The sequence below is a fragment of the Notothenia rossii genome, assembly GCF_949606895.1.
Source record: "Notothenia rossii genome assembly, chromosome: 5".
Lineage (NCBI taxonomy): Eukaryota > Metazoa > Chordata > Actinopteri > Perciformes > Nototheniidae > Notothenia > Notothenia rossii.
In genome coordinates, this window is record NC_136903.1 from 58,726,063 (window position 1) to 58,751,275 (window position 25,213).

Below are 25,213 nucleotides of genomic sequence, written 5' to 3' on the forward strand. Positions count from 1 at the left end.
AATGGACTTTATCGTGTCATACATGTTCAGATGAATTTGACCCTTACTAAGGTGTAGTATCTGATACCCCACCACATAGTGTTGTTTTGGGGTGGTAAAAAAGTAATTTTGTCCTTTAAGTTTGTCAGAAGTTTTTTCGACTTTCATGAAACTTAGTTAAGCGGTGTAATCCTATGTGGATACAATAGCTGCACATCAAACAACAACAAAAGATAGAAAAAAATTACAATTCTTACAATTAATGTTTTTTAAAGGATGGTCAAAGAAAATATCTGTGGCTTCATGCCATCAACAGAGAGGACTGAGGTCATGATCAATGGGACCTGGTCAGTCAATGAGTGTATGTCTATGGGATACACTTCATCACAAGTTAAGTGTTAACCTGCTGCCTTTCACTCGTCCACCAATGACTAAAGGGACATCGATACCCTATCCATTTTAATGTGACCATCTCCAACGATATGTGTAATTGTTTGGCTGGAGTATTCTTCATTTTATAATTTGTTTGAAGGACACCTCAGAAATGCTATTTACAGACAGTCAAATGACAGCAAATACTTTAACGAGCAGGGGTTCCCAAAGTGGGGGTCGCGAGATGATTAAAAAAAATAAATAAATACAAATGATAATAAATCAATTATAATAAAAAAACTATTATTATTTGTTATGATTATTATTATGATTATTATTATTATTATCCATTGTTTCCCACTTAATTTTATTTTATTTGTAGGGGCACCGCACCCCCCCCCCCATACAAATGAGCCATAGTCTCATTAAATATGCGCATATTATAATACATTTCAGGAACACAATTCTGAACATTGGATAAATTCAGGTTCGAAATTCTTGCTTCATTTTGTAGTCATATTAGAATCTAAAGTTTTTACAGAAGGGATTTTGGATATCTCTTTTTATCACTCCATAAATCAGAAAATATTGTCAACAGCTCTAAAATATCAATTTTTGCCATGTTTTTAGGTACAAAATGTTATATAATTCAGGCTATGAATGATATATGAACAATCCCTTCTGTAAAAACCTTCAGAATGTTGATAGGAATATAACTGGAGGGTTTGGTGAGGAGAGGAGAAAGCGACCTTTAAAGATTGTTGTGAGGCGCTACCTAAACCCTCCTGTTCTTTGGATGACAGCTTCAACGCATCAACGCATGACGCATCGACGCACTCAGTGAAGGTATTTTGTGTTCGGGATCATTTGTTTTTTGTCTAACATTGCTTCTTGGAAGTGACAATTGTTGTCGTCTTCTCTGTGAACGTTTTTTCGCTGTTCTTTTGCCATTTTGAGATTTAAATTTCCAGCGAAAGCTAACCAGGAAGTGTTTTAGCACACCACGTGACGCATCTGAATGAATCACGTTGTCAGAAATGACACCAGCCAATGAGATTTAGTTTTTTGGTTTAAGACCCCTTTGTACTTTCACGATTGATTGCTGATACAAAGGAAATGACCATATTTGGATCCGATGAGATTGTGCAGGAGAGACGGAGCTTTCGAACGATACCTCTGATTACATGGTCCAAACAGTGGTCGCGGTACTTTATGTTACGTTAGAATGCTAACTTTTGGTGAATTTAGGAGAAACCTACAGACGCAAATAGACAAACTACAGTCAAATAAACACCTAAATGTGTATGTTGTACATTTTCCTTCCAAAAGCCTGAAAGACAACATCTTATGGAATCAAAATAGCACAACATATCAAAATTGACCAGTGCATGAAAAACAATGTTTTTGCCGTTTCTCGCCTTTATGAGTGAGAAACACCGGAGTTGAGGGTCTGTGGGGTTTGTATGTCGATGTATGCGAAACACTGTTATTTGTAGCCTATTACTATTATTAATAATAACGTGTGCATAGACATTTTTCAGGGGCGGACTGGCCATCTGTAGAATGTCTCCCCCCCTTGTTGACAATTCACTAACAACCCCTCCCCGTTGACAATTCACTAACAACCCCCCCCCGTTGAAAATTCAATAACAACCCCCCCACCCCGTTGACAATTCACGTGGCGGGGCGTCGCCAGTCTCTGGCACAGTTATTTTGGGGGTCGCGGGCTGAAAAGTTTGGGAACCCCTGATATAGAGGAAGAATACCCAGATGGGTTGCTCTCCAGTATTATCCAAAGAAAAAGACACTTGGAAGCAGATTGCAATTACACATAGTACACAAATTAAAGTTCTTAGTTTTTAACATTATATATTTCCAGGTCTGGGCTTCTTCGTATGCTTTCAGCTTTGTCTAATTCAAATTGTTATGTCCTATCTAAAAATAAACATGAAATTACCTGGTGCCTTTAATTATATATATCATATGTCTAATGAAAGAGCTTGTTTTAATTGTTTTATTAAGTGTCAGTAGTTGACATTAGCTGACAGCAACAGCGTTCTATGATGTGAAATGTTGATAAGACTGAAAACATCAAACATTGGAACTTATCATAGAAATGTATTCAGTCATGTTTCATTTCTCTAGTGATTAAAAAGTCCTCATAATTACCTGAGATCATACTCTGTATGTGTCGCAAGATGAAAAGGTCTTTGTTGACACTAGTCTTGCTCTTATTACCTTATAATTGGCAATGTCGCCATGGGAATATATTTATGTTGCCAGAAACATTAAGAATATGGAGAATAATATGGTTTTAAAATGCAATATATTGCCTGAATTGAAAGAAATTGAAGTACATCTCCAACATAGAGTAAATTATTAATTAGCTTTTGGCAAAATAACTGAAATGTGCTTCTTGTGTGTTTTGGTAGTAGTACACAAATACAAATTGGTATAGTTTGTTTTTAAGCACAATAAAACTGCATTCTGGTATAACACAACATCGGTAATCTGTATGTGTAGTGTAAAAGAGCTTAATAAAGATACGCGTAAGGTAGGAAGGGAATGGAAAGAAGAGTGTCTTCAATTCTTCATTTTTCTTGGAAAATCATCCCAGGAGAAGAACATGAAATATTGATCAGAGAGGTAAAACTGCTCTGACTGTCTCTGTAGACAGCAGCATTCACAACCACTTGGCCTCGCAATAATAGGCTGTCCTACCAGGGGAAAAATGCAGGCATGAACACAAATGCAGTTACTGGTGGCTACAGGGAATATAAACACACTAGCTCTTCGATAAAGTGGCACGTACTACTGCAATGCTACACAATACATGCTTACCTTCTAAAAATGGTACATTCGTTCATCCTTAAAAAATGTCAGTTGCAAGGATAGCATCATAGAAAGCAACACACTCCATTTGGTCCCAAGGTCTATATTGAACAGTCAATACACAGAGAGATGAAGTGTGTTTGAACACATAATTTATTTATCCTGGAAGTCCTTTTGATTCAGAGCTGCTGAGGCTGGAGTTTTCATTAATTATTGTTCATACCTTGTGTTTTCTTTTCATAATTCTATATATTTTTACATTTCTCCTGAAAAAATAAGCCTTCCTAAGGAGTAAGAATTGTATATTTCTATTTGAAAACGGTTACTTTAAGAGGGTTATTTTGTGAGCAGGATGGATTTTGCATACATCTTAAAACTTTGAGAGAAAATGTAATATGTTGTGTTGGAGTATAATAATGTGGTCTTACTTTGTTATGCCAAACAAAGAGCTGCCTTCACTACAGCATAGAAAGAGCAAGTGCATTTATTCCCAACAAACAAATATGTATTTGGGCACTTGGGTAATATGCTTTTTATTTATACATTTCTCTGCAGGTTTATTTTACTTGGAACACATGATAGAATTACCAGGGAGGTATTATGGGTAAAACCAGAGATATTAAAAACATAATCTCATCCAAATGGAGAGAAGATTGATTCTGCTAGCTACCAACGCACTGCAGCAGACCCCAATGTCATATTAAATACTGCTATTCTGTGTGTGTGTGTGTGCGTGCGTGCGTGCGTGCGTGCGTGCGTGCGTGCATGCGTGTGTGTGTGTGTGTGTGTGTGTGTGTGTGTGTGTGTGTGTGTGTGTGTGTGTGTGTGTCTTATATCCAGGTTGATGTGAAGGTTTACTTGCTGGATATTGTTTGTCAGCAGCTGCAGAGTGCATCCTCTGTGGATTAGCGTTAGCATGTCTGAGTGTGTTTAACAGGATTACTAATCTGAACTATGCGGCTGCAGCACTCTCTTCGTGTGTATGTCTCTGTGCACGCATTTTGTGTGTGCATATTTGTGCCTTAATGTGCCTTTCATTTTGAATATTTGCGAACATGTGTGTGTTTTAATGCACCTGTGTATACATGTTTGTGTATCTGGCTGCCTTTATGAATGCATCACTCTTTAGCTTTGAGAATGTGTGTGCAACATGCATGTGACTCCATCATTTAATGAAAAATGGACAATGCTTTTTTTTTACCCCAACTTTATGTTTCTTTTTTCTCCCACACACACACACACACACACACACACACACACACACACACACACACACACACACACACACACACACACACACACACACACACACACACACACACACACACACACACACACACACACACACACACACACACACACACACACACACACACACACACATACCAGTTAGTAGCCGGACATGATTTACTAAGTACTTAAGAGCTTTTAAGGACTAAAACCACTGAAATGCTACATCTGGTCCCAGCAGATATTGTTGTAGTGTGTGTGTGTGTGTGTGTGTGTGTGTGTGTGTGTGTGTGTGTGTATGTGTGTGTGTGTGTGTGTGTGTGTGTGTGTGTGTGTGTGTGTCCAGGGGGGAGTTTGTTAACGCTGAAAAATATACAGCACACGTAAGATCTATATTGACAATATGAACTATCCCCTGAGTATCAGTCTGCTCTGATTGGCTAGCTGTCCGGCTCTGTTTAGATTGGTCAAATGCTTAGAGATGTCCCGCCTCTTAGCCTACCACGTACAATTTATCAGAGCACAAGCCAAAATAAATGATGTCACTATGTCAAAAAAAGGAGTCCAGGCGAAACAGCCGGGGGGGGGGGGGGGGGGGTGTGTTAGAAACTCCCTCTGGAGTGACCAGTGAACATTGGGATGTTAGCCTTTGCAGACCATTTACATGCACAGAACACCTATACAACACACTGCAGGAATGCCACAGGAATAAAATGGTTATTTAACCTGTTCACCCCTGAGCCTGTTTCTCAGGTCGAAAATGACATTCCCAGAACAAATGACTATATCTTCACTTCTAAAATGGGTAAATTAATAATCTTTTTTTCTCAAAGCAATGATAAACCTGTGAGTTGGATGTAGAAAAGTCAGAAAAAATATAGAATTTTTTTTATTTTAAAGTAAAGTCAGATTGAACATAGTAAAACAAATTAAATTATAAAACATTATAACACATTACTCATAGTGAAAACTACCCTTGAATGATGGGATAGTAGACTAAAAGCTTTAGGAATCCAAACTATAACATATACTAAGTACCCTGTATCAAGATTGATGCAAAACAAGTGACATTTGACATTTTTTGAGAGATTTAGAAAGAAAAAAACACTTCTGTGGTCATTTGGGTGGATTTTCCATATCTCTGGCCCCCCTCGGTCGATTTTGGTGATTGACACCTCTTTTGAACCGTTAGAGCCAATATAATTGAGGGGAAGTTCCTAAAATCCATCTAAACATTACCCATTGGTAAATGAGTGATGCGTAGCCAGAATGCCCATGACCGGAAGCTGGGTTGTAGCTCTAATAGTGCTAGTAACAGCTAATATGAAATCTCCGTTTTTGACAAAAATGGAATGATGGAATATCAGTAATCATTTCAAAGTGACACAGACACATTGGATTAACCTATGGATTAACCTTCAGCAGCGTTTTTATCGTTGTAATGCCATTGAAGACAACTGTTGATCAGAATAACAGCTAAGGTAAGACAATGTCCCGTTTTTGCTCCGTAATGCTACTTGGTGTGATGTCTATGTGTGCTTTCCCTGCCGTATGTTTTGATCGCTCAGTGATGATACTTATACTCCTAGAATCTGTGGAATCTCAGTTTACTAGCTGATATCTTGTTTGTGCAGATCCGATAAGTACCGTTATTTTCGGACTATAAGGCGCACCTGAATATAAGCCGCAACAGCTAAATTGAATGATGTGTACATATATAAGCCGCACTGGACTATAAGCCGCAGGTGTTTTAATGTTTAATTACCATATGTAAGGGTTCGTGCACAGAGGGGATTGTCAGGAAAGAGATGGCTGTTTGAGGAAGCTCCCATTTATTAACATTTCAACAAACAAGTTGCATATTTGCATAACGTATTCAAGTGTTACCATTTAGTGCAATAGTAGCTACAGAACATGTACTGTGCTGTGTAAACTGTACTGTATCACATAGCGTTTCAGACACACAAACTTTTCAACTTTCAAACTTAAACGGTGCGGTCCCAGCGCACGTACCGGCAGTGATCTACAGCAGTGGTTTTCAACCAGTGGTACGGGGACAAACTGTCTCGCTCTCGTAATGTCTGTCTGTCTTGCTCTCGTTCTGTCTCTCGTACCACTCTCGGTTCCACTTTTACTTTTGTGCGCTACCTGTCTCACTCTTTTCCAGCCTCCAGCTTTTCCTGCTGGAGCCCGCCGCTTAAAGGTGGGGGGCTCGGACCGGCCATAGAGCCCATAGAGTTAAAGGTGGTGGACTGTAACCTGTAAAATCCATAGATTTAGGAGGTCCCCTAGTGGCCGTTAGCTGTAAAAATCCATAGATTAGCCGCACCGTTATATAAGCCGCAGCGTCGAAAAATTGGGAAAAAGGCGCGGCTTATAGTCCGAAAATTACGGTAATAAAGTATTTCTACCGTGAGTTCTGTGCGTTAGCATTTTTTCGCTCAGGGACTTGTGTTTTGTTTCGGTAAGAATGGTTCGTATCGTCAGTTAGCTGAGTTTCTTCCCGTTAAGTGGGTATGACACATTAATAGGTTATTAAATGTTAAGAAGCCCTGAGACACAGTTTCGGGGAAAAAAAAAAAAACGGTTAAAGATTTTGTGTTTGTTTTATGCTTTATTAATTATCAATTATTTCAATTCCTGCTGTACCCATTTTCTAAAAACAATTCCAAAATTAATGAAAACATTTTTTATTAAATCAGTTAATGGATACACAAACATGTTGTGTTCTAACATCTTCAACTTACTGTTGAAGGGAATTTGTTTCTGACAAGGTAACAAAGCCAAAGGCCAAAGTGAATTGCATGTTATAGGAAACAGCTGCTGCTACAAAAGCACAAAGATGGTAGGAAAGCAAGGCCTTGAGATGATTAAAAACAACCTGGAACAAAAAATGGGTGATAAATATCTCAACTCTAACTTACTTCAGATCAAAAATTAATGATGAAGGTGTTATCAAAAGAGCAGATTTATACTGAAAATAAATTGAACTCATCCTCACTCATCGGTTATTTCAGAGATACCAAGCACAATATATTGAACAGCACACATGACTATGCAAAACGAGGATGTAAAACTAAAGTAGTAAAACTGATGCATAACCATATGTTCTCGTAAATGCAAGAAGATAAAAGCTGCTCCTTGCTTTTATGAGTTTAACAAGTTGTTTCAAACTTGCGAGTTAAAGGCTAAAGCGGCAGACTGCTGAGCATCCTCTTCGAAAATATGAAAATATGTAGTTTACCATAATAACTGAAAGTTTATCAGCTTTAGTTTCAAAATGTAGACCTACATGTAGGCCTGTCGCGATAATCGATAAATTGACTTATCGTACGATAAATAAAAATGGACTCGATAACTTTTCTGAGCTCGATAAATTGCAGTTTACATAAAGATGTGACCAGCATTTTAGCCTGGAGCGCTGTGGCTGCCAGGCGCGCTGTGATGGGCGGGACTGACACACAGCCAGGTAAGGACACTCCGCGTTCACGTGCAGCAGCGTAGCAGCCAAATTAATAACATAGCGACAAGCGGGAGACAACGTGTGACTTACTCGCGGGGAATTTAAAGTGAAATGGAATTGGTTACAAAACCTAACTACACATCTCGATTCTCCGGTGTGGCAGTATTTTGGATTCAAACCAAATCAACGAGGCGAGCCTACGGACTTGAATTAGCCGGGCGGTGTGTCGCATTGGTTTAAAAAAAAAGGTAGCGACAAAAGCAGGCAATACCACGCATTTTAAACCACCTAAAACACAACCACCCCATTCCGTTTTCCCAGCTGGGAGCAAACACGGCAGCTGGAGATGGAGAGCCCCCGCCCGACAATGCAAACATGTTGGTGTTCCTTGCTCGAAAACTTAGAAAAACAGATTGGATATGGCCTGTTGAGGCATCTGGGTCTTTGACAGTGGACTGTACACTTGACTGTTGTTTTAAGGAGTTTTTTTTGCTTGTGAGATAGTGTGTGCTCATATTTATTTATTTATATATATATATGAGAGAGAGAGCTCTGTTTTCCAGCCTGACTCTATTTAATTTATTGTTTTGGTTGTGTGTGATTTAATTAATTTATTATAATTTAATTAATTGGTTTTATTTATTATATATAATTTATATATTTTAATATTATTTCACATTTCATTTGCAATGTTGAATGTTCAATATAAAGTTATGTTTGAAAGGATGTACTTGAAATATTATTATATATTATCATTATGTCTAAAATGGTCTTAAAACGGTGCCAACAATATTATCGTTTATCGCAATAATTTCCAGAAAAATGTATCGTCCAACACAATTAATTATCGTGACAGGCCTACCTACATGTAATTGAAGCTTTCGTATAACCACATATCTACCTACCCTATGCTCCTACCTACCTACCCTATGCTCCTACCTACCTACCCTATGCTCCTTCCTACCTACCTACCTACCTACCTACCTACCTACCTACCTACCTACCTACCTACCTACCTACCTTCCTACCTACCTACCTACCTTTCTGTTTACTTATGTCTTTCCCTCCCTCTCTCCCTCCCTTCATCCATCCCTCTTTCTTCCTCTCCATCCAGATGCCTCTGAGTACTACACAACCTGGCCTCTAAGATTTACGCAGGGACAATTGAACATTTTGTCGCTGCGCTGTGGAGCAGATGGAGAATTCATGGCAGAGTTGGAAGGGCCAACTTAGCATAAGACAACAATTTGCCTCCCGTCTGGCTGGCTAAGAGCGAGGAGGGTAAACCTGTCTGAATGCACAATGCAGTGAAAAGCAGACCAAAAGCAGGAAAATCCCTGAACATGTCTCTACTGCTGGATATACACTTTTTCTTTCTTAAAGTCAATTTCTGCCACTCTGTCTTTCTTGGTTCTCGAGTCTGCTCTCTGGGGTTTTATTTGTTTTCCTCTCTGGGATGTTTTCTCTTGCAGTCAATCCCAGCAGAATCCAGGTATAACCTAAGCTGAATTTCTACATTTAATCAAGTATACTTTATCTGAGTATTGTTGTGTTACACTTTTATATACATCTACTCCACTACATTTTGGAAGCCAGTGTTGTATTGGTTATTCTATTACATTTATTTGAGAGCTTTAGTTTACTTTATAGATTCAGAATATTAGCTTTTATAAAATGTAAACTAACAAAATCAACATGGTCATATAAAAATACATTAGAATATCCAGCAGCAGTATACAAACTAATGCAAATTAGCTCAACCTTTACAACGGTTGGTCAACACAATAATGCATGATAATTATGATTCTGGAATGGGCTACTACACATGGCGAGTACATTTTAACTATATTTTGATGCAAATACATTTGTACTTTTATTAATAGAGGCACTATTATGCGTTTGGGGTTCTCCCTTTCCTGTAGTGTGTTATATACAGGACTGTCTCAGAAAATTAGAATATTGTGATAAAGTTCTTTATTTTCTGTAATGCAATTAAAAAAACAAAAATGTCATACATTCTGGATTCATTACAAATCAACTGAAATATTGCAAGCCTTTTATTATTTTAATATTGCTGATTATGGCATACAGCTTAAGAAAACTCAAAAATCCTATCTCAAAAAATTAGAATAGTTCCTCAGACCAAGTAAAAAAAAAAGATTTATAACAGCAAAACACAATCAAACATTTGAAAATGTCCATTAATGCACTCAGTACTTGGTTGGGAATCCTTTTGCACGGATTACTGCATCAATGCGGCGTGGCATGGAGGCAATCAGCCTGTGGCATTGCTGAGGTGTTATGGATGCCCAGGATGCTTCAATAGCGGCCTTTAGCTCATTAGCATTGTTGGGTCTGGTGTCTTTCAGCTTCTTCTTCACAATACCCCACATATTCTCTATGGGGTTCAGGTCAGGGGAATTTGCAGGCCAATCGAGGACAGTAATGCCATGGTCAGTACACCAGTTACTGGTGGTTTTGGCACTGTGGGCAGGTGCCAGATCATGCTGGAAAATGAATTCCTCATCTCCATAGAGCTTTTCAGCAGACGGAAGCATGTAGTGCTCTAAAATCTCTTGGTACACAGCTGCATTTACTCTGGGCTTGATGAAACACAGTGGACCAACACCAGCAACTGACATGGCTCCCCAAACCATCGCTGACTGTGGGAACTTCACACTGGATTTCAAGCAACTTGGATTTTGCTCCTCTCCAGCCTTTCTCCAGACTCTGGCGCCTTGACTTCCAAATGAAATACAAAACTTGCTTTCGTCTGAAAAGAGGACTTTGGACCACTGTGCAACTGTCCAGTGCTTCTTTTCCTTAGCCCAAGTCAGACGCCTCTTCCGTTGTCTTGAGTTCAGAAGTTGCTTGACCATGGGAATACGGCTATTGTAGCCCATTTCCCGGACACGTCTGTGAACAGTGACTTTTGATACCTGGACTCCAGCTTCAGTCCACTGTCTTTGAAGCTCCCCCAAATTCTGGAAGCGACTCTTCTTCACAATGCTGTTAAGGCTGCGGTCATCTCTCTTGGTTGTGCAGCGTTTCCTGCCACATTTCCCCCTTCCAACAGACTTTTTGTGGATGTGCTTTGAAACTGCACTCTGTGAACAGCTTGCTCTTTGAGAAATTTCTTTTTGTGTCTTACCCTCCTGATGGAGGGTGTCAATGACGGTCCTCTGGACAGCAGTCAGATCAGCAGTCTTCCCCATACTTGTGATTTAGTTTACTGAACCAAGCTGAGTGTTTTTTAAGGCTCAGGAAACCCTTGCAGGTGTTTCGAGTTAATTAGACGATTCAAGTGATTCGTTGAACACCCTACTAGTATACTTTTTCATGATATTCTAATTTTTTGAGATAGGATATTTGAGTTTTCTTAAGCTGTATGCCATAATCAGCAATATTGAAATAATAAAAGGCTTGCAATATTTCAGTTGATTTGTAATGAATCCAGAATGTATGACATTTTTGTTTTTTTAATTGCATTACAGAAAATAAAGAACTTTATCACAATATTCTAATTTTCTGAGACAGTCCTGTAGGTGTTTGTGAATGCCTGCCTGAATCACCTCCATTGGACTCCTTTGTTTACTTCCGTACATAGTGACATCACTATGTAACACTTGCACATCTATTGGCTAGCGCTCCAACACATTGTACGTGATAGGCTTAGGGAAGATACCCCTTTGTTTGGTTGATCCATCACAACAGAGCCGGCCAGCCAACCAGAGCAGACTGGGCTCTGGTTTCAGACAGAGGGGTGCTGCAGCACTTATCTTGTGACAGAGTGTTTTTACAAATTAGTATTGCTACTTTTCCTTAAAACAATAATGTTATTTCCACCTCTAGTATTGTGCTCTGTCACATCAAAGACATATATACACCCACCCACGAGAAGATTGTTTCTGTTTTACAGTCTGACTCAATCTGTTGCAAATTCAGTGAGCAAACGTAGCAGCCAGCACTCAGTGATGATGGGAACACACACACACACACAAACACACACACACACACACACACACACACACACACACACACACACACACACACACACACACACACACACACACACACACACACACACACACACACACACACACACACACACACACACACACACACACACACACACACACACACACACACACACACACACAGAGATAGGAATCCACATGTTGCATCAGCATTGCACAGCGCCAGAGTCAGTTACAACACAACTCTGTACACCAATTATAATCCACCTCAGGACTAATGGTTATGGGAATTGCAGTTGACATATAATACAAGTGTATGGATGAAAAGGGGTGGGTTTGATGCTCCTGAACACGAGCAGGGCATACCAACATTGCAGATGGAGAAGTCTCACTTATTAATGCATGCTTTCTGCTGCACTTTTGCCACAATGTGAAAAAAGAAATCATATGGATTAAATATGATGATATATATGTATATTCACCTTCAGCCTGTAGAAACATAAAACTAAAGAAATGCTCTGGCTAAGAAATATCATTGCTTCAGTCACATTACTCATGTCTGTCTTAGTATAGCTCATACATGATTACATTATATTTTAAAGGACATGGATGCCAATATTATCATTGATATTTGAGAAACAGTACACTATATTATTATTTTAATTGCTATGTTCTCAGCCAATCGTGATTGTTTTCTGACTTTAACAAGATTGTATTACTGCCATAGCATTATGGAAAAATACAGAATTCAGTGAATGTTCAATCAGAACATCTGCAATTGTTTTTGTTCAGGATACTATTCTGAAGTCATATCAACATGGTACAGAATATAAGTATGTTTTAAGCCATTGCTGTACAAATTCACGGCAGATGTTTGGCTTTTATACAATGTTTTAATGGAGATGGGACAATGTACCTACAGTATGTGCCTATATGTGATAAGCTTTTTATTGTATTTTCTTAATAGCTGCAATGTACGTTTCTGAAGGACTGAAGCAGAGCAGATGAACGAAGTGGGACTAGCACCGCACAGAAGTAGAGTGGTATAAAAGCCGGGCTGTGTTTGTTTCACATTCAAATCAATCTGATCTGGTCAAAAATGTTAAGGGTTGTATTCAGTCAAAATATAATGTATTTACACAACTATCTTTCTTATTTGTACTGGTTATCGCCCATTTAACACTTTTGGAGAGCTTACAGGCTGCTGAAGGGGGAATAAGCTCCAACAAATTCCACTTTCTAATTGACTGATAATACTGATTGAACTGAAGGTGTCTCAATCTCAGAGTGTCAAAGTAGAACCAATTCATTTAACCTGCAATGTGTTTAGTCTATATTGAGTGTGTTAAAGAGTGAGTTACAGTAGCTACTCTCAATGGTTTAGGTCTGAATGAGAATGGACAAGGTGAAAGACAAGTGGTGTATGTTACTTACAGAGTAAGTTCTATCCAGGACTATTACCAAATAGTGAGTGTAGAAAACTAAACACAATGAATGCAATCATATCATATGTCTTAATTTGTGAAATCATTGGTATAAAAAGTATGGTTCTTAGCATTTCAAGGAAATGCCATTGTATTGCGGCGGAGATTGTTTTGTGTGCATCTGCATTGAGGTAAGCGACCGTGGTTCATATAAATACAATCTATAATTATTCAATATAGGGTTTCACTATTGTCTTCAGTTGTGCATCATTATTTGTGCTGGACCTTCAACCTCAATTTCCCTCAGGACAATACGTGTTATTGTATTCATGCGAAGTCATCTCATATTATTGACAAAGAACTGTGACAGCAGTTTACGAGTATTCTTGCTGTTGACTGATTCCCTGTTGTGTTCATAGTGTTTAAGTCAACATTATGATTGTTGTATTGAATGACATTCATATTCTGCTGACACATACTGCATCTGCATTGCACAATACAATCCAGTTTTTTGCTTCTCTGTTTTAATAACATGTGGAGGCTAAGATTGTCCACTCGTTTCATTTTCATAAGGTCGTGTGGTCTTAAAATGTATGTAATTGATTTTTTTCAGGAATTGCTGAATTGCAATGTTGGTGTCACTTCTGTCAAAGGTTTGATAGCTTATTTTAGAATGTAACCCATGTATGTATTAAAATGCCTTACAGTACAGTATGGCGATGAAGGTCAAATGTTTAAATATCATCCTGATGAATATTGAGAGGAATAAACATGAAGCGTATTTTCTTTAAGATGTTAGGCCAATCCTTTCTAATACACATAACGAAAAAAAACAGTTGATTTTGGTTCAGTGTATTTTTCGTTGTATGAATGAGTTCAGTTGAGGGCAAAACCCAGCATTTGGGGTCAATCCACTATATAAACAATACAGATTGAATATGTGCCCTCACAAATTAGTGAAAATTACACATAAACAGTTCAGATAAGTGCTTAAGGGGCAAATTATCCATATTACCTTTGGTGCCACTTGAGATGTGGCTTCCACCAAACCTCCAATGGACGAAACAAGTCATTTGAAATGTCCATCAAGGAATATAATGTGAAGGTGCAGTGTGTCAACAAGGACACATTTTTCTTAAAATCATGGCCTTTCAAAATGTCACATTGTTACGTGTACGCATGTGTATATCAAACTATTTTAAATGCATTCTAATGACAAACACCATATGTTTAAGGCTATGGTATATTAGTGAGGAAAAACTAAGACAGAGAAGTAAAAGCAAATCACTCATAGGCATGTTGGGTATGTGTGTCTGTGTGTGAAGGGGTGTAACCATTAATGCTATTTACAGGGAATCACCATCAGCCATTGTTTTCACATCCGCCATATGTTTCTGTTTTTACGAATCACTCATGGATTATCAAACATGCAATAATGAGACCATGCTTACAGTAAATGGCTTGTGTATAGTCACTCTCCCAGAGATAAAAGGGATCCAAAGACAATGTAAGATCATAGTCTCATGTTTTCTTGTTGATTGATTTGCAGTATTTCCCTTTTATGAGAAATATACAATGCTTAATGTCGTCATATTCAGGCTAATAACCAAGCATGGCACAGCATGGTTTCACACTGTGTGTGTTTGTGCTTGTGTATGTGTGTATGCAAGGCAGAGAGAGAAGAGGTTCAAACACAGCCAGCAACACTTGAAGCGAAGCAGACATGCAAACAAATGCAGTAAGATGGTTATGAGAAGAAGAAACAAAAGAAAAGAGGCAAAAACTGATACAATTCAAGAATCAAAGGGAGGGGGGAAAGGAGGGGGACAACCAATATGAAACAGGGTTTTGTTCGTGTTCATGGTTGTACTGTGATGAAGAATATAACATAGGGAAGAAAATATTCTGCCTATGAAGCAATAATCACCTTCGCTTGGGATGACTAGAATGTACGGCGTTGTTATTTGTCCCCTACCTATTACCACTAAGGCCAAGGGCCGCACGTCCCCGCCAGACAGCATGAGAGAGAGAGGGAGGGAGAGAAAACAAACAACAGAAAAAGAAAAAGAAAAGAAAGAAGAAAAAGTCTAAGAAAAAAGGACGTATAGCTTTTCTTTATGCATTTCATTCAGCTCTTTTCAATTGCACAATCTGTCTTAGAGGAGAAAGAAATTGCAGTGGTGAGAGACAGCACTAGAACATTAGAATCAATTACAACTAGCACTCAAGATGTGAAGTGGGATATGATTGTTGCCAGGACATAAACGTCACTAACTTCTTGACTGGCCCATCACCTAATAAATGTGCTGGTGGTGAAAATGTTTTTCCAAGGAGTGAGTCAGTGAAGGCAGGTGTGGTAGATGTGTAGGGGGATTAACATTTGAGTGTGTTGAGTGTGTCAGCCTGGCTTGACGGGTTCATAAAAATAAAGATAGGAGGGAATAAATGAGGTGATGGTTGAAAGAATACAAATGTGAACTTTGTGGCTTGGCAAAGTGGGAGTAAAGACACAATCTGGCCTTCTGGGTTCAGCTGCAAAAGTTCAGATGAACCAGGGACAACATCTGATCAGTGGAAATCGGATCAAAAAAGGTTAAAGTAGCTTTAGCAAATATCAATGATGTGGCTTCATTTAGCTGTACATGGCTTGAATGGTGACAGGGTTGTAGTCAACCATTAGCCATTAAAGAAAAGGTCAATATAACATCTTTATATTCTACTATTATTTCTCAGATGCAGAGTCTTGAAGTAATCTCAATGATTGAATTCAACATCAGTTGGTTAAGCTAGGTAGACAGTAAGGAATTGCAAATAATCAGTAATACATGATCAAGTCTACTGCTATATGGCGTTGCAACAGTTAAGTTCCTAGAGTCATGTTCTTAATCAGGATATCTCTGTGTGTGTTAACACATTTTTATGATGAGCAATTAAGGAAACATTTGAACTTTCGATACATGTATGGTTGGGCCTGTTTTATTGTGCGTTTTGATTTGGCAAAGCAGCGTCAACTAGAAGTTTGTCGCTTTGGTTACCCACAATTTAATGAGTATGTACTGATTTAAAACAGTGGTTGAAATGTTGTGGGATCAATTGACACCACCCATTTGAATGTACAGTACATCTAATGCTTTTTATGTTTTTGTAAAGCCCTTTGAATTGGCTTGTGTTGAAATGTGCTGTAAAAGTAGACTACCCTTGCCTTACTGTAGCCTTGGTACTGGTATAAACAGGTGGTAGCACATCATCATCATCTTAGCAGCCCAAATACTTACATAGCGTAATATAAGCTAACATGGTTTAGGCTACTTGAAAATTAAAGTTCAATCTAAATACAATTTGAACTTTTTTTTTTAAGTAAGTAGCAATAGGGCAGGACATGATATAAAATGTTATCTCCCTATTCTTTTTTCTGCTAACCTAAAAGGTTTCTAACCTGACCAAAAGCATGTGGTTTGGCTCTTAGCGTTAATTAAACTGATATTCTCTGCCTCAGAAAGATGCGTATTTGGCTAAACCTTAATTATTCCCAAATTACTGACACAGCTTAAGAATTTAGAATTTTGTCATATGAAAGACAGCCACAAAGTTAAAAGCATGTCTTTTTCCAAGCACACACACATGCAGACGGACACAAAGCAGGGTCTACACACACTGTAGACGTCCACCAACAATACTTTCCTCCATACTGATTGGATAGAGCAAGAAATAAAGAAGTGATGTATGATGAGCAATAAAATGCTTGATGCAGACGAGAAATAATAAGTGAGCGAGAGACATAGAACAGAGAAAGAAGATGAGGAAAAATCAAATCAATGTTTGATGCAGATGAAAAAATAAAATAGAAAAAAGAGACGAGGTGAGGAAAATCAATAGCGAGCTGAAAAGCTTTCGAAGCACATTGCCTGGCACACAAATTGGTGTATTTGCCGGAGATGAGCAGCAAATACAGATGGGAGACATGGGGAAAGCAAAACAGAATAGGATGAAATGGGTTCTGGAGCTAACGCTTGAGCCTCCATCCATCGGGTTTAATGAAGGCGGTCAATCGGTATGTAATGGCCCTGATGTTCCACTTTATACACTGATGAGCAACACGGATGCAGGATGAGATCAAAAAAGAGAGAGCAGGATTGATGAAAAAGTGGGATAATGTGCAGCAGAGGAGGGCAATGAAGGAGACAGATTAGGAGAAAAGAGATGGAGAGAGAGAATGCAATGCAGCGGTATCATGCATGATCACATGGTAAGGATGTGGAGTAGCCTGGCCTAGAGTCTGTGGGTTTACCTGTGGATATGTGTGTGTGTTTATCTCATCTAATACAACATTCTGACACTAATCCGGGGGTCAATTCGCTACTAGGTTAAATTAAACAGATATAAGTAATATTATTTTGTCTGTACAATAAGAGCAAGCTGAGTATCAATGGAAGGGTGCTCATACCTTTGTTAGCCAGGCGGACACAGTTGATTTTGGTTTCCTGGAGAGAGAAGAGAAAGACAGACACAGTCTTTAGGCAAATTGTAATCACTCCAAGAAAAGCACACAAACGGATGGTGCACTTATAACATTCCAAGAAGTGGCATACTTTTCAACCACAAAGACCTCCATATTGGCTCCGAAATGCAAGTTGAAGAACCAGCGGGACAATGGTTGCTTTGGCTAACTCAGTACTACACAAATAAAAGTTATACGTGTGTTATTTTTTCAATATTTAGTAAACGTACCACTACAGGCAAAATAAGCCATCATTAATTATGAGTTAATTCAGCAGTCTGTAATGCTGCTCGTCAGCTAGCTAGCTAACAGCAACGGTCATCACTTCCAGTGAGGGCACACCAGCAGGGTGCAATTTGAGAAAACACTATCCAGTCGAAATGTGCACAGTGCATGGCATGGCAGTGAAGTGAAGTATCCAAATTAAGACACAGCATATGACTGTGATTTTGCAAGTTCTCAACAATTTGTTACAACTTTAATTGGGGAGACTTTCTACAGCATAATGGCAGTTTCCTACCAGGAGACCATTTGTTTTATTTAATGTCAAGTTTTACCAATCATCGTGTAGTAGGTTATCAATAATATTGATTTTAGCTAATCCATTATTGTCTAACACAGGGTCTCTTTGCCAGGTAGACCTTCTTCAAAGGTATTTTGGGGTGCATACAAACAAGCTCTGACGCTTGTCAACATAGTATTTAGTTGACAACTACAATTTGAGAAAATGAATTCACAAAAAAAACACTGTGTATTAACAGGGTAACAAATGTCTTGAATCCATGTACCGTATTTTCCGGACTATAAGTCGCGTTTTCTTGTGTTTAACAGCGACACATAGGATGAATACTTCAGTGGATAAATGCGACTTATACACTGAAGCGACTTACATATGTCTTTTTTCTCTTAACGATACATTTGTTGACTTATAGTCCGGAAAATACGGTAATCGTTTCAAATCATATGGGACGGTTAAGATAATGGTCAGAAATAACTTAAAGAATATACAATCTGTGGTTAATGGGGCAAAACATGCTAAACCAATATGGATTAAAGGCTTAGAGTATCCACACGCTAGTCTTTAAAGATGATCAATGAGACCATGGGACCGTGTTATTAGTTTCTTATGTTTTCCTTTTATGCAATACAATGACCAGCTTTATAAGTCTCAAAACACATGTGTACAAAACATTCTTAATATTAGGATCAATAACCTATTGTGTTAGACACTTATTAGATCATTTATCCTGAATACATAGACGCTTATATAGAAAGTAAAACAAGGTTCCAGTGGTTCCACCATTTATGTCATTCTCATTCTGATGGCCTGTCATCACCTGAAGAGGCGTGTGCTTTTCTTTATTCCAGCTCTTTTCACTCCTTCACTGCTCCTGTCTTTTCTTCTTTTCTTCCTCCATGACGGGCTGTCACCAGTAAGTGTACGTATCTAACGCGCTTGTCAGTCGCAGATTGGCCTCCGTCACATGTTGGGCCATTTGTCTTCATCAAAGATGATAACTGCCGCAGCTGCCGACACTGTCACTTTGGCTTTTGAACAAAGTCCCTTCCAAGGGACTGCTAATGTACATTTATGTTCTGCTAAATTATGCCATTTAAGATCATATTCCATTCAGCTTTCTTTTTTTTTTTGACGACATGGAAACAAAATTACCTGTTTAAAGAGTTGAAATATTCTACAAGGCCTATTTTAAGTTGTATTTTGATATCGGAGATGACAGTAGAATATGAATATTATCTTAGGAATTGAGTTAAAAAGCAACAGTGTAACGCTTATACATGATGCTTCTGCACACTACCTTCACTCATACTTGTTTAATATGTACATTCAGTGATCAGTATTTTACCTCATATTGGTGTTATATGAGGTAAAACATACTGTATTTAACATGTGTACTCAAATTGTTGTTCTTATTATATTTGTGTGGATTATTATCTGTTCTGTCCTGTGTTTCACTCTTATCCTTTTGCCGCTTTAAAACCTGAATTTCCCAACGGGGATTGATAAAGGTCTATCCTATCTTATCTTATTGCGACTGCCCTCCCAGTTTAGCAGGGCTTGTTGTTGCGTGTCTGTTGTTGTGTGTTCCCCTCAGGGCCTGTTAGGTGTGGCCTTATCAACGAGCAACTCGGACCACATGGCCAGTCTCCTTGTGGTCTCTCTTCCCTGTGGGAGCGGTGTCTTAGTTGTTTGATGTTTCAAATAACTAATGTTCTGTTCTCTTACATTTGCACTTTTTGGTTTGACTCTGGCTATATCCTGTTCTTTCTCAGCCTGGTCAAGACAAATTGGTGACTAGTCCGGCATGTGAAAGACACACAACAACACACCTCACTAAATGACAGCTGTCACATACACACAAACATGAGAGGATAGCCAGACAATCATCTTACAATGCTCAAAGCTGATGATGTCAATTGATGAACAATGTCACTGCAATGTGACATCAACCTGCAGTGTCAAATCGTCACGAGACACATGGCAAACTGAATACAGTTTATTATTCAGTGTTTCAAAAATACTGTGGCTAAATTAGTTTCTTTCACTTTGTCATAAAATAGTATAAGTTACCATTTTGTTTCTACAGATGTACCTTTCGTTGTGCTTGCCTGGGTATGTGTTTGTGAATGGAGCTGGCTTTAAAGTGACGTTAAAGAGCAGGGAAGATGAATGTTAGTGGATGATGGATGGTGTGAGCCTCTAGGCTGGATCTCTCCACAAGACTAAACACACCTGCTTCCACTCCATCTCTGTCTGTCTGTATGAAGGGCTAACTAAATACTTACTCCGTCTGCTTTATTCTTTTCCTTATCTTATTCTCTCTCTGTCTTTAATCATAAATGCATCATTTGATTGTAGGAACCTACAGTTGAATTTCTACCGAATGACTGAAGTCTTTGTTGAGACCCATTGCTTCCACACATTTTGCTGATTCACCAATGCAAAAAGGTCATATGTAAGGATTTTGCATGAATTATTACAATATTGCACCTTGATAAAGAGACATACAGTTCCAATGTTTTGTAAACTACATCAATAGTAGGCTAATAGGCGTGCATATACATGATGTTCATATTCAGTAATTGACCATGTCTAACAGTTTGCTTCTGTGAACACAAACCAACGTACATATGTAATGAAATAATAACTGTGATAACAAATCCCTTAAGGTCTCAGGAGTAATATTGCCTCACATTTCAACATCTTTGATAGGCCTGTCAGAGATTGCCATTATAAGTGTAGTGTATATCTTACAAATAGCCACCATGGGTATAAGATCAGTTCCCAGAGCACCAGTAACTTGTGTTTCCTCAAAATTGGCCCTATCGTGGCTATTTACAGTCCATTTAGAGGACTGGCTGCTCAGGGTTTGCACTTTGAAGTGCGCTGCCTCGTCTTTGCGCTTGCTAATGGGTTACACCTCAAGAGGTTGCGAGAAGCAAAGTTAATAAATGTAAGGCCAATTTATTGCCCTGCCTCTACCCAGAGAGGGGGGGAGTTTTTACGGTGGAGACACTGGAGACACAGTGTGTGTGTGTGTGTGTGTGTGTGTGTGTGTGTGTGTGTGTGTGTGTGTGTGTGTGTGTGTGTGTGTGTGTGTGTGTGTGTGTGTGTGTGTGTGTGTGTGTGTGTGTGTGTGTGTGTGTGTGTGTGTGTGTGTGTGTGTGTGTGTGTGTGTGTGTGTGTGCGCGTGTGTGTGTGTGTGTGTGTGTCTCTGTGTGTGTGTGTGTGTGTGTGTGTGTGTGTGTGTGTGTGTGTGTGTGTGTGTGTGTCTCTGTGTGTAGTAGTTAACTTTGTCGAGCCTGACGGGAATACTAAGTGTGTTTGGGAGATGCAGCTGCTGTGTGGGTGAGCGGTCTCTCTCCGTCTATCTATCTTCCCATCTTCCCGGCTCTTTGGCTCTATCTTTCTCTCGTATCACCAGGCAGTCAGAGGGTCAGTGTTCTGACTGACAGGCAAGATTTCAAACCATTGGTGTGTTCTTTCTGACTTCTGGAAATTGTTATTAGCTGCTACGGTTCCAAAGCAACCTATCACACTATTGGTCCTTATACTTTATCTATTTGTTTCTCAACAACTCCAGTTCAGCTTACGGCTCTTTCTGGTAACAAAAAGTCTTAAAAAATATACACAAATAAATTATATCTAGTAAACAACTTGTAGTTGTCTTTGTGGTGTTCACAACGGAACACTATTTTGGGGACAATCCTTTCCGAAACATAATGTAAGCCACACAACGTGATGAAAACAAACACACATGTGTCGGACACACACTCCCTAAACACAAACATCCTTGTCATTGTGGTATTGTGGGAGTACAAGACAAAAATATCTACTTTTGAGACCACCCTTTCTGAGACTGCGCTGACTGTTCAATAGTGTTTTATTTTATTTGTGAGACAGTTTATAGATTTGTTATCTTCATGGTCAACTTGTATATTTTCTACTTTTTTAATGCTGTTTAATTTCTAATTATGTGCAATGCCATGTTTTTGTATGCTACTGCAACGCAAACATTTCCAAATTGGGATCAATAAAGTACCCTTACAAGTTGTGAGCCTCACTATCAAGACCAGCACACACTTCTCAGACACACACTTCTCAAACACACATTATTGTCTTAGTGGCATTATGGGGTTATATTTGTCTCAATAATATTTGTGTGAACATACAAATTGTGTGTGTGTGTAAATGTGTGATTTGTAAATGTAAAACACCTTCCACAAATGCATTCAATAGATTTGCAAAATCACAAAAGAATGTGCAAATGTAAAACAGATCTGAAAATATGCAAACTCTTTTTACAACAACAAAAAAAGATCTGTAAATACTATAATTAGTTTACAAATAAACAAAATATATTTGTGAGTCCCTCTCTAACATTGACCACTTTCGATCAGGCGTTTGTGAATCCATCTTGTATTTGTCGACAAAAAATGCGATTGTGGATCTCAAACCTCTGCTTGTGGATCGTCTTTTTACACACGGAGTTTTAAGACAAACTTGTAAAATGCGGAAATGTCGTCATCAGCAGGCCATCACGTGGTTTCCGAAAATAACAGAGTGACACGAGCAGATTTTAGCCGAGTCCGGCGGAAAATTTGTCTCAAAACTCTGTGTGTGTAAAAAGACGATCCACAAGCAGAGATTTGAGATCCACAAACACAGTTTTGGTCGACAAATACAAAATGGATTCACAAATGCTTGATTGAAAGTTGACAATGTTAGAGAGAGACTCACACATTCCTTTGGTTTATTTGTGAACTAATTATAGTATTCACAGATCTTTTTTTTTTTGTGAAAACATTTTGCGTATTTTCAGATCTGTTTTACATTTGCACATTTTTTTGCGAGTTTGAAAATATTTTGAATGCATTTGTGGAAGGTGTTTTACATTTACAAATCACACATTTACACAAATCATTTTCATGTTCACACAAATATTATTGAGACAAATACTGTATAACCCAATACATTGTGGGGGTACCCAACCAGAAAATACAAATAGGGGACCACCCTTTCTGAGACTGTGCTAACATGTTATGAAGCCCACAATGTGAGAAAGACAAACTCACAAACACAAACAGAGTAAAAGTGCATCACGGATTTTCAAGTCAGCTGAGTGCATAGTGATTGACATGTCCTCTCAGTTGGTAAAATATTCCTTCTACATCCACCTAAATCTGCACTCTGAGGCTGCTGGTGTGTGTGTGTCGGGGGGTTTGTGTGTGACTGACGTTGTTTGTCAGAATACCTTGTGCAACCCCTGAGGCTTTTTACCTGTCAAGAAAGGTGTCTGGCTGCATTTCTCACAGTGCAGTAGGCCATGTTTTTTCCTGGGTGCAACCATTTCCTTTTGTTTTGTGCCATTTATCGCCCCATTTCTCCCAATATTTTTCCTCCTATGCGTTTCTCCTCCACCGATTCCGTCTCTCCTCTCTATTCACTTTTCTCCGCACTTCCTTTTGCACTTTAGTGTCTTTCCTCCCTCCCCATAGCTGCCTCATTGGTCTGTCTCTTATTCTGCTCTTTGTAGAATTGTACCTGAATTTCCCTTGCTGTATTTCATGTTTTTTTCTGTGCCTCCAATACATAGGGATCACTATAGCCTCACGTATGTCAACATTTGAACCTTAAACAGTTGGCTCCAGTGACAGTCGATGTTCTTCCACATTACATTGAGAATACCATTACTATATTGTTGGACTTTGTTAAACTGCCATGAAGTTCAAAGAATACTGTTCTCCACGATAAGACTGCACCTGACTAAAGAACCTTGCCAAACAATCTTTCGTTGTCATTTCATTTGGTGGACTTGGTTCAAACTTTTCTGCAACCATGATAAAGACATTATTCTGGGATGCTCCTCTAAAATTAGGATGAATCCTATTTTTGACGCGGTGCAGCCGTAACGTAAGGTCGGGCAGGCATGAAGTGGAACGTTCAGAGCATATATAGCATATCTACACACACACAAACTATAGGTTACTTACGTAACCCCAGTTCTCAGAGTAACATGAAGTGAGATGTCTCACTATGGGATGCGCCTCAACGCATATGCACCAGAAGCATCAATCTCATTACGCCAATCCTGATTGGCTGGTGATCTTGACGCCAACGTCAGGGAATCCACCAACCCTATAAGTAGCTTGCGCCACGACGCAGGCGTCATTCAAAATAAGCACCTCTTCTCGCTTCGCCTCAGCAAGAAGGGCCGTCAGGTGAGACATCTCACTTCATGTTACTCTGAGAACTGGGGTTACGTAAGTAACCTATAGTTCTCATTCATAACACTCCGTTCGATGTCTCACTATGGGATATTGAGACTCCCGCATTGCCAGACATGCTTATCTCGAAAATCACCAACACAAAAACAGAACTTAACAGGTAGAACCCTGTCCCAATACGGGGCCCAGCACTGCGCGGGCCACACTTGGAGCAGAAACATCTAGCCTGTAAAAGCGGACAAAAGTGAGCGGCGAGGACCAGCTCGCTGCTGCACAAATGTCTTGAATGGAAACACCCTTGAACAAAGCCCAGGATGTAGCCAATCCACGAGTAGAATGAGCGCGCAGGCCCGTTGGTGTCTGCAAACCCTGACTCGTATAAGCCAGAGCAATCGTCTCCACAATCCAGTGGGAGAGCCGTTGCCTGGTAACGGGCTTGCCCTTATGAGGGTTAGCCCAAGATACAAAGAGTTGGTCATTGCACCGAAACTCTTTCGACCTGTCCATATAAGTGCGCAAAGCACGAACCGGGCAAAGCAAATTCGGCCGCTGTTCCCCAGAGGAACCTAGCGGTGAAGGAAATGCCTCAAGGTCAATGGGAGTGCATGAGCCAACCACCTTAGGCACAAAGGCCGGGTTGGGCTTCAGCAATACTCTCGTTTGCCCCGGGGCAAACTGAGTACACGAAGGA

The 25,213-nt window shown here is 39.2% G+C and overlaps 1 protein-coding gene across 1 annotated transcript in view; it reads right to left on the minus strand.

Annotated features, from left to right (window-relative positions):
- The window catches only part of ptprt (protein tyrosine phosphatase receptor type T), a 452,551-nt gene that overhangs the window by 148,518 nt on the left and 278,820 nt on the right, over positions 1–25,213 (minus strand). Inside the window, 2 exon segments of the mRNA XM_079681220.1 lie at positions 15,205–15,261; positions 17,722–17,758. Of these exon segments, the coding sequence (XP_079537346.1) occupies positions 15,205–15,261; positions 17,722–17,758 (94 nt within the window).